We start from the raw sequence: 10,300 nt of genomic DNA on the forward strand, positions 1-10,300 counted from the left end.
CTCCAGACGTCGCTGCTCTGTCATAGAAGGCTGGACCAGAGGCCCTTACAACGGCGGCCCGTGCTGCTCCAGACGTCGCTGCTCTGTCGAGAAAGGCTGGAACAGGGGCGGCCACTACGGCGGCCTGTGCTGCTCGAGATGCTACAACTCTGTCGAGGAAGGCTGCAACAGAGGCGGCCTCAATGTCTGCCCGCGCTGCTCCAGACGTCACTGCTCTGTCGAAGAATGCTGGATCAGAGGGTGCCACATCCGTAGCCCTTCCTGATCCAGACGTCGCTGCTCTGTTGAGAAAGGCTACAACAGAGTCGGCCACACCGGCGGCCCTCCTGCTACAGACGTCGCTGCTGTGTCGAGGAAGGCCGGAAGAGACGTGGCCACACCGGTGGTCTGTGCTTCTCCAGACGTCGCTTCTCTGTCGAGGAAGACCGGAACAGCGATGGAAATTCCAGCAGCCCGTGTTACTCCAGACAACGCTGCTGTGTCCAGACCGTCGGCCCGTGCTGCGCCAGATGCCTCTGCTCTTTCGAGGAATTCTGGAACAGAGGCGGCCACACTGGCATCCCGTGGTGCTCCAGACGTCGCTGCTCTGTCATAGAAGGCTGGACCAGAGGCCCTTACAACGGCGGCCCGTCTGGAACAGCACAGGTAGCCTTTCTCAACAGAGCAGCGACGTCTGGATCAGGAAGGGCTACGGATGTGGCACCCTCTGTTGAGAAAGGCTACAACAGAGTCGGCCACACCGGCGGCCCTCCTGCTACAGACGTCGCTGCTGTGTCGAGGAAGGTTGGAACAGCGGCGGCTACACTGGCTGCCCGTGCTGTTGCAGACATCACTGCTCAGTCGAGGAAGGCTGCAACAGAGGCGGCCACAGCGGCGGTCTGTGCTGCTCCAGACGTCGCTGCTCTGTCGAGGAAGGCTGGAACAGAGGTGGCCACACTGGCGGACCGTGCTGCTCCATACGTCGCTGTTCTGTCGAGGAAGCCTTGAACAGAGGCGGCAACACTGGCGGCCCGTGCTGCACCAGAAGTCGCTGCTCTGCCGAGGATGGCTGTTACAGTCGGGGCCACACCGGCAGCCCATGTTGCTCTAGACGTTGCTGCTCTGTGGAGCATGGCTGGAACAGAGGCGGCCACACTGGCGGCCCGTGCTGCTCCAGACGTCACTGCTCGGTCAAGGAAGCCTGGAACAGAGGCGGTCACACCGGCGGCTTGTGCTGCTCCAGACGTCGCTGCTTTGTCGTGGAAGGCTGGAACAGAGGTGGCCACACTGGCGGCCCGTGCTGCTCCAGACGTTGCTGCTCTGTCGAGGAAGGCTGGAACAGGGAAGGCCACAGTGGCGGTTCGTGCTGCTTCAGATGTCGCTGCTCTGTCGAGGAAGGCTGGAACAGAGGCGGCCACACCGGCGGCCCGTGCTGCTCCAGATGTCGCTGCTCTGTCGAGGAAAGCTTGAGCAGAGGTGGCCACACCGGCGGCCCGTGCTGCTCCAGACGTTGCTGCTCTGTCTTTGTGGGTAATATCCTGTTTCACACTCGCAACGTAGTTGCAGTTTATTAACAGATTAACATATCACATCTGCATAGCGTCCATATTTCGTTGAGCAGAATATCCATGTGCAGTCTGATGTAAAGTTGTAATAACAGACGTTACACCATGTGTTTAGTTGCTAGGCAGTAGATCAAACTATTGAATGCCAGCATATAAATAAGAAATTTAAAAACTAACTGTGTTCATATTTGTATTGCTGCGAACAAGCCTGTTTGATGACCTGATGCATTTGTCGTGGCTGTTTGATCTCGCACGGCTCAGTGAATAGTATGCCTGCCCTGACAGTCACTAGCCATGTGGCGCCACTGAATTTATGCACAGTGTTGACCACGGCCCTCTCAAATCCATCGATCCCATACTCACATGACCAAGGAGAGCAGCAGCAGCAGCAGCATTTCAGTATGAGGAATGCAGCCTCGGCAGGCCACGGTGTTGCTGAGGTCGATTCCCTTATGTCCTGCTAGGAATTTCTTCTTCTTACTTGAAAGAAAATACATTCGAGTCACAAGCAATGAACAGTCAAAGGGATGTCCGAATGAAAAACCCTTTGCACAATGTTTCTTTGTATACAGATGCAGATTGTGATACTCTTAGTAACTATGTGCAGCTGTATTGAAACGCTAATTATTTGCATATCCAAGCGTGTACTACGCGTAATACCACTCTGACTGTGCACGCACGCTGTCTCATGGTGCTATAACTTTCATATATTCAGTCGTAATGCACTTCGAGCAAGGGCACTCCACAGACAAAAATATTTACTGAGCTAAACCGTGGTTTCCATCATCATCTGTGTAAATCGATGTATCACAGTGCCAGAGATAAAAGTTTGCTCCAGAGAAGGTGCTGAGACCAGCGCGCCCAGATTACCGGAAGTATCGTCAGCACCACCTACGTCCGGTCTCTGATGTGGGGGGCTGCGGCACTGCGCAGCGTTTGTACTCGCGATAGTGGTGGGCATGGAGGGGGGATTAGACGCCCAGCGTGGCTGCAGCTGCGCTAATGTGCCCGCGCCCAGTAAATCGGCCAACTTGTTTCATTAGACACGGGAAGCGGCTGCCGCCAGCTGCCGGCCATCTTAATTGCTTCTTTCTGGACCGTAAATGCAAGCGCTTTCGAGTGTTCATTTTCCCTTGTGCGCTGTGATTTCTTTCGTAGCTTGACTTTATCCCTCCAAGTAAGGTTATCTTTGAGGCTGTGTGCGCCTCGCTGCGGCAATTAAAGACTTTCTCAGACGAAATCTGTATTTCAACATTTAATGGAAACGCAAGAAGGCACAAGTTGACTCTGCTTCTCACATCCCTTCCTTCACTCTACATCCCGTGCAGCCCTCCTGCTGTTCAACAACGTCCCTTCACCAAAGTTCCTCTTTCCTGTTCTTCCTTTGTTTTCTCTCTCTTTCATCTTTTACCCACGTCCTTGTGCTATAACGTATCGATACTGCCCCACAGGCCTCGTTACGTCACTTCTGTCTGTAAGCTGGTCGTAGGTTGTGTTCCAAAAATGAACAGCATAGAAACAGAAGTGATGACACTTTCTGCAGGACCTGACCTTCATTTTGCAGGACAATGTTCAAGCATATACAGTGCAAGCTGTTACTGATTTGTTTGACTGATGAGGCTGCTAAGTGTCATACCACCTACTGCACTCCCCTGAGTTAAGCCCTCGTGAGTGTCGAAGCTTAGACAAGGTTTCGGGACCAAAAGCAAATGTAATTATCTGTGGTGACGTAAACATTAATACGATGAAGCCTGATAAGGCTAGCAACATATATGTGAATATTCTGAGCTGTTATGGAATATCCTCCCTTGTTAATTGTCCAACTAGAATAACGAAAGAATCTTCCTCGTCTATAGATCATGTACCTACAGGTATTGATAGTAAAAAATATATTGTTGTCAAAAACCTGGGCCTGTCAGACCACCTCTGCCAGATCTTAAAAACTAACATTCATGTAGAAACTCCTCCTAAACTGTGTACATACGGATGTTGTTTTCCAAATCAGCCCTGTATGAGATTAAATCCCAGCCTCAATATGAAGATTGGGGGGAAGTCTATCCAGAAACTAATGCAAATCAGAAATTTATCAAGTTCATGTCAATTTTTAAACTCAGATTTGAAGAGATGTTTCCCAAAACTCTTTATAAAATTAAAACTAGAAAGAGAAATCAATGGGTGACTACAGGTATCAAAAAATCCTCAGAAACTCTTAGATATCTCAACACCATAAAAAATAATCAATCTAACCCAAAAGTTCTGCAGTTCTACAAAAAGTACAGGAATATATACGGAAAGGTACTGCTAGCCGCAAAAAACTTTCAAATAACGAAATATTACTTCAAGCTGAAAACAAGAGCAAAGCAGCCTGGAACATCGTCAAACAGGAAACATCTAACTCTGCTAAAAAGGACCTCAATTCACATGTTAAAAACAAATATGTACCAGTAGGTAAACCTAAAAAATTTGCTGATTTTCTAAACTCATATTTCAGTAGTATTGCAAAAAAAGTACAGCAGAAATTTCCAGATACGTATGATTTACCTACTCAGAACCAGCCAACAAACTCAGTGGCGCTCTTGCCAACTACAGAAAGGGAAGTGGCACTAGTACTACGCCAACTAAAAAATAAAACTTCAGTAGGACTTGATGAAATCCCAGTCTGCGTAATTAAGGAATGTATAGACTCCATAAAGGGCCCATTAACAAACATAATTAATGAATCTTTCGAATCTGGATACTTTCCGGAGTACCTAAAACAAGCAAAAGTTATATCTATCCTTAAGAACGGAGATGTGGAACATGTAGAGAACTACAGGTCGATTTTTATATCTACATCTACATCCATACTCCGCAAGCCACCTGACGGTGTGTGGCGGAGGGTACCCTGAGTACCTCTATCATCTACTGTCTATCATTTCTAAAATAATAGAAATACTAGTCAAAAAGAGACTGCTAAATTACCTGAATAAATTTAACCTTCTGTCCAATGACCAATTTGGTTTTAGGCCTAGAAAAGGCACACAATATGCTATAGTATAGTTCACTAAAGTAATTTTAGAAGCCTTGTACAAAGGTGAAAATGTATGTGGTATCTTTTTGGACTTGTCAAAGGCCTTTGATACAGTTGACCACAAAATCTTACTTCATAAATTAGAGCAAATAGGAATAAGAGGTGTGACAAAGAAGTGGTTCAGATCATACTTGGAAATCTGAGTTCAACGAGTTGAGATATCACAAGTTTCAAACAATTCCCTTGTAAAACACCTGTCTGACCCAGAACATGTGAATATAGGCGTCCCACAGGGAAGTGTATTTGGCCCAATATTGTTTCTTATATACATTAACGACTTCCCAAAAAGTACCAGACATGGAGAAAAAATACTTTATGCTGATGACAGCAACATAGTAATAACAGGTGAAAGTCCAACACAGCTGTCAGAAAGAGCAAACGAGGCTCTCAATTATGTCCACAGCTGGTCATTAAAAAATAAAGTACCCCAAATGTAAAGAAAACTAACTATATTAACTTCCAATTGAACAAAAAACACAAAGCCACTAGAATACAAGTTAATAATAATGAATTAGAATGTGTAACAAGTACCAAATTCTTAGGGATGAATGTAAACAGCCAACTGAAATGGACAAACCATGTCAACATTTTGGCAAAGAAATTATCCACAGCATGCTATGCTCTTAGAATCCTTCACCGGTATGCCATAATACCTATCTTAAAATAACATATTACGGATATCTACACTCAGTCCTCAGCTATGGGATCATGTTTTGGGGAACAAGTGCCAGTAACATACAGACTGTGTTCAAAGTACAAAAAAGAGCCATAAGGATAATAACAAACAGCAACAACAGGGCCCACTGTCTAGAATTATGTAGAAAGCTAGGCATTCTAACTTTTTCTTGTGAGTATATCTTTCAGAACATAATGTTCATTAAGAAAAATCTCAACATGTATAACACAAACAGCCTAATACATGACCATGAAAGAAGATCTCGTCACCACCTCCATCTAGATAGAAAGAACAAGGCAAAGACGCAAAAAAGTATGTTTTATAATGGGATAAAACTATATAACAAATTACCGCAGGAAATTAAAAAAATGAGTCCCTCATTTTCAGACAAAAGCTTAAAACATTCTTAGTAAGTAAAAGTTGTTATACTGTAAAAGAATATTTAACATAGATATAGATTATTAGCAACATATGACATTATCACCAAAATATAATGTAATTATAAATGTGTGTGCGACAAGTTATAAAAACTACACAAAATATGAGAAATCTCTTTCATTGTAAATGTAAATGTGTGCTCATGTATTATAAACTGACGACGTCCGTACAATATATATTGTTCCACGGATGAATAAATAAATAAATAAATAAAGTTCAGCTCGATTTCTAAACTGAAGGAAACACTTCACGGCATTCGCTTCAGAGCTGCTATCATTTCGTCGGGCAATAGACCGCGCCACTCGAACTGTCAACACAACTGGCACCGCTAAGAGTATCCTACGACTTCCACATCGCTGGCAACGTGCTATACACAATGCTGGCGACTACTTTGAAGGTCAGTAATGTTGTGGTTGGCAGGAGAGCCAACACAGGGTTACTAAAGGAGGCCAAAATGCACGCGTTTTAGCTCACGCAGGCTGGCGTGAGGTCTGGAACATGACAAGGGAATTAGAATTGAAAAAAACGGACGTAGCTGGTGGAATACTTAACTAAAATCTATTACTGAAGAACGTCGCTCTTGACGATACATGGTTTACAATATCAATAGTACTGATAATGGCGCACTGCTAGGTCGTAGCAAATAACGCAGCTGAAGGCTATGCTAACTATCGTCTCGGCAAATGAGAGCGTAGAAGTCAGTGAACCATCGCTAGCAAAGTCGGTTGTACAACTGGGGCGAATGCTAGGAAGTCTCTCTAGACCTGCCGCGTGGCGGCGCTCGGTCTGCAATCACTGATAGTGGCGACACGCGGGTCCGACGTATACTACCGGACCGCGGCCGGTTTAAAGGCTACCACCTAGCAAGTTTGGTGTCTGACGGTGACACCACAAGTAAAACTTTGAAACACGTATCTGTTTTGTACGAGCTGTAAATAAATAGTTGTCGCTATTAAAGTTCCAACCCTCGTATGAAAGTGAAGTACACAATGCCGGATTCTATCCTACATGTAATTTCCAGGTTGGTAGAAGATATTTTTGACTTCCTTTAGCCTGTGCCCTCGCTCCTGCCCCCTCCGCCCCCTATTAAATGGATACAAAATTGGCTGATTGGCTGGTACTGGTTAGCGGTGGGAAAGAGAAGACCATCACCCAGATTGGGTGACCTGCAATTCTCTGCCTACGCAGTGGACGCAATACGCCATCCGCCAACTCCTAGGGCTGAAATAATCTCAGTTCAAGACAGAACAGGAGTCAATGTTTCTGTTTGCTCACTAACCAAGAACAAAAATTTAACTCAGTTATTCTCCCGTAAAGAAGCACTTCAGTATGAGTCAGATTCCACAAGGAGCTAAGGAACTGCCACTCGAGTAAAATGATTAACAACTCTGTTTACTGGGAAACTTGTGTCATAAGCAACACATCTCAAAATCTAACCGCTAGATTTTCCTCTGTGGCCTTTACCAGCGAAATCTTCCTTGGAGGGAAGTGTCTTGGATCTATGCCCAAAGCGAAGTCATCTCGATAGATCCCCATAGAGACGTGCCTCTCTACAGCATATCCCACTCCCTCCAGGACATAAGGCATCTACGTGTGCGGTCAGGTGACAGATACCACCAGCCATTGCACAAACGTTACCTGACACTACGTGGGTCATGGATCTGCCAGCCAGTCATGTGACGCTCATACTCCTTTCAGGTTTTTCTGGAAGTTCCCATTCGCTCTCCTGTATCCTTAGCACTCCGCCAATGACACAGGTGTGGTAAGAAGTTATGATTACACAATTTTTATGTGCTCCTCAAAAACTTGTAATTACGATTTAGAAATTAATATTTGTATGTATTTAAACAGTAAAGAACATTCATTATGTTTAAGAGCCATAACAATAAAAAAAACACTGATGATGCTGCAACTGCAGTGAAACATGTCTGGGGCAAAAACAAAATAAGGTCTTGCTAAAGGCGGACCCCACTCAAAAATATATGTTATTATTAAAGCAAACACAGACAAAAGAGCTTCAACATCAAAATGATTAAGCTTGTAGTGTTAAGCAATCTCGTACATTTGAACCTGATTTAACTGTAATAACAAAATGACTTTAATATTCTGTAATGAGACTGTGCGCAAAATGTCGAATGGCGTAAGTAGCGTTAGAGCGACCACAGACCAGCAGAGGACGTACAACACCAAAGCAGAGGCGGCGAACCAAGCGGAAGGTAGCGGCAGCAGAGGGCAAGACCTGGGAGAGAGCAGGGAGCTGGCGGCTAGGCCGCACAAAAAAAGGGAAGAGTCTCCCGGACCGGAAGGAGGCAGGCGGTCCCTGGGGAGCGCTTCCACGACAGCCAGGCAGCGACCGCGCTGCCGACGCCGCCTCGGTGGACAGGTATGGGCTGCAGAGGCAGGCGGCGTCAGGCGCCGATGCGAAGGGCTGATCCAGGGTCCCTGCAGAGTAGACTTAACCAAATCTGATTAAAACAGGACGAGACTGATGCTGTTAGGCTACACAGTTATGTCAGCCTATAGCCCTTGACAGCAACAACAGGTTACCTTGATGCGTACAACACGACGCTACGATGTGACATTGTCTTGAATGTAGAGCTGGTCTGTTCTTTCCTTGATCTTGCAGCCAAACACAATGGCGTAAGAAGCAGAGATATCTGTACTTTGGGCGTAACCCTCCACATGTGACAATCACTTTTACCACTGTCAGAAGTAGAGTCACCCTGAAATCAAGTTTGGTCCCAAAAGAAGGAAAGAAGTGTCAGACGAGTGCAAATAAGAAGACCTGAAGGTACAAGACAAGTAGACATTCAAGAAAGAAGTCCCAAGAAGCAAAGAATGAGCTCAAGGAAACGAAGACGGGAGGATAAAGAAGGGAGTCCTAGTCCATAAAATTACTGGGCGTATGGAGATAGCTCTGTCACTCAACTTTAAGCGGCCACAACTTATGAATGTAATAGCAGAGGGCTGTAGAACACATTCACGCTGCTTAGTACAATAACAGCAGATTTTAGTCTCGCAGTACGACAGCTCTGCCAGCAAATCAGCAACTGCCACAGCAAAGTCTTCGAGTGTCGTTCTTAAAATTACAGCATTAGGTAGCTTGGGGTTGTGCGAATCCATGTACAACAGCGAGATGACAGTACGAGATGCTGTAACACTCCGTGTGTTGTCTGTTGTCATGGCCTACCAAACCAAGGGAACTGCCCATCCCCGAAAGCTTCACACCTTAGCGCGTGAGTATAAACGACATGTGCAACGGAAATACTGTGCTCATTATCCACAATGTCGATTACAAACACTCCTCTTCTGCACATACTAACCACGTTTTGTATTTGGTTCCACTGTCTGTTTTTTCTTTATTGTGTCAATATTGTGTCTTAATGGTCATATGTATTTATCCAACTGCGTTGACGTGTTTTGTATCAGCTGTTAATTACACGTCCTTCTCTATAAGGTGCAATATTTGGCCACAATTATCGCCTAACTGTATAATGTCTGAGATTTGATTCAAAAGTAAATGCAGATCACCAATAATTTCTACCAGAGTAAACGTTATCCGAACTCATTCATAGTTTACATTTTTTACACTGACATTCTTACATTGTGGTCAAGCTTAATATCTTGTTGGACAGTGGCATCTATTGTACTTTAGTATTTATGTGTGGTGTCATATGCATATTAGGGGATGAATGAATGTGTTAGGTGTTGAGGTTGAGTTGCATCAGCACACTCATAGATAGGTTGGAGAAGAACAGACAATGTAGAGATGATGTTAACATTGCTGGTAAATTTTGTTTTGTCACAGTCACTTTGCTTTCGAGTCATACTCGCTGTGATACAGACTTATGGATTCTATTGCAAGCTGTGTCAACTAAGGTGTAACTAGAGACTGGCGCGGCATGAAGGTCACCTACTCTCAAGATCACATAAAATATCTTCTTTGGAGGCAATTTTCTGCTAGATCAAGTAACACCACAATCCTTCCGTGATCATAGCCGGAGGTCTCTGAACAAAGAAGAAGAAACAATCCATAGACAAAGACACCACGATATGCAACTAAACCACATGTACTTACTTTTGTTATGTGCGAGAGAAGTGGATGAGAATCTCGGCTGCCGTTGACACTTCGTCGTTCTTCCACTGACTGACTATGACTGAGAATGCATCCATCTTATATCCCCGAGCCCCCACCGTCATGGGAACAGATCTAGTGTTGCTGCACTCCTGTTGGCTCCCGCCAAGTTTCGGTTGGAAGAGGGCGGAATGCTGTGTTCCTATTGGCAATGATGGGGAAAAAACTGTTTCAAGCATCCTCTGTGCCAGTTTTGTGGAGTAGCTCATTCGAGGTGCACACACCTCTGGTTCATTCTTAGTGGGATAGTGAAATAGGATGAAGTTATCTCCTGTACTGTGGACTGCCTGGCTATTTAAAAAGATACAAACAGCTCCAGCACAGACAGTTATCTCTTTGAGTTGTGCGATGCCTGTCCAGCTCAGCCTGCTGCACTGCCACTATTTGCTGAAAAGTATTCACCCCACACTCATCTATTATCACTTCCTTCCATTCCT

The 10,300-nt window shown here is 45.0% G+C and overlaps 1 protein-coding gene across 1 annotated transcript; it reads right to left on the reverse strand.

Annotated features, from left to right (window-relative positions):
- Positions 1-836: 836 nt before the first annotated feature.
- Positions 837-8,911, reverse strand: LOC126273211 (uncharacterized). Its single transcript, XM_049976755.1, has 2 exons — positions 8,819-8,911; positions 837-1,517 (listed from the first exon to the last, which is right to left on the reverse strand). Exons 1-2 carry the CDS (start codon positions 8,909-8,911, stop codon positions 837-839), a joined length of 774 nt encoding a protein of 257 aa, XP_049832712.1.
- Positions 8,912-10,300: the final 1,389 nt, after the last annotated feature.

This window comes from Schistocerca gregaria, chromosome 5, assembly GCF_023897955.1.
Source record: "Schistocerca gregaria isolate iqSchGreg1 chromosome 5, iqSchGreg1.2, whole genome shotgun sequence".
Taxonomy (NCBI): Eukaryota; Metazoa; Arthropoda; class Insecta; order Orthoptera; family Acrididae; genus Schistocerca; species Schistocerca gregaria.

What these genes read in the sequence shown, in the direction of transcription:
- LOC126273211 (XM_049976755.1), bottom strand. Translation starts at nt 8,911, where the DNA reads ATGACAACAGACAACACACGGAGTGTTACAGCATCTCGTACTGTCATC. An exon ending in ACCCCAAGCTACCTAATGCT is followed by an intron (nt 1,518 to 8,818) that starts GTAATTTTAAGA and finishes AGTGTGAAACAG; the next exon opens with GATATTACCCACAAAGACAG.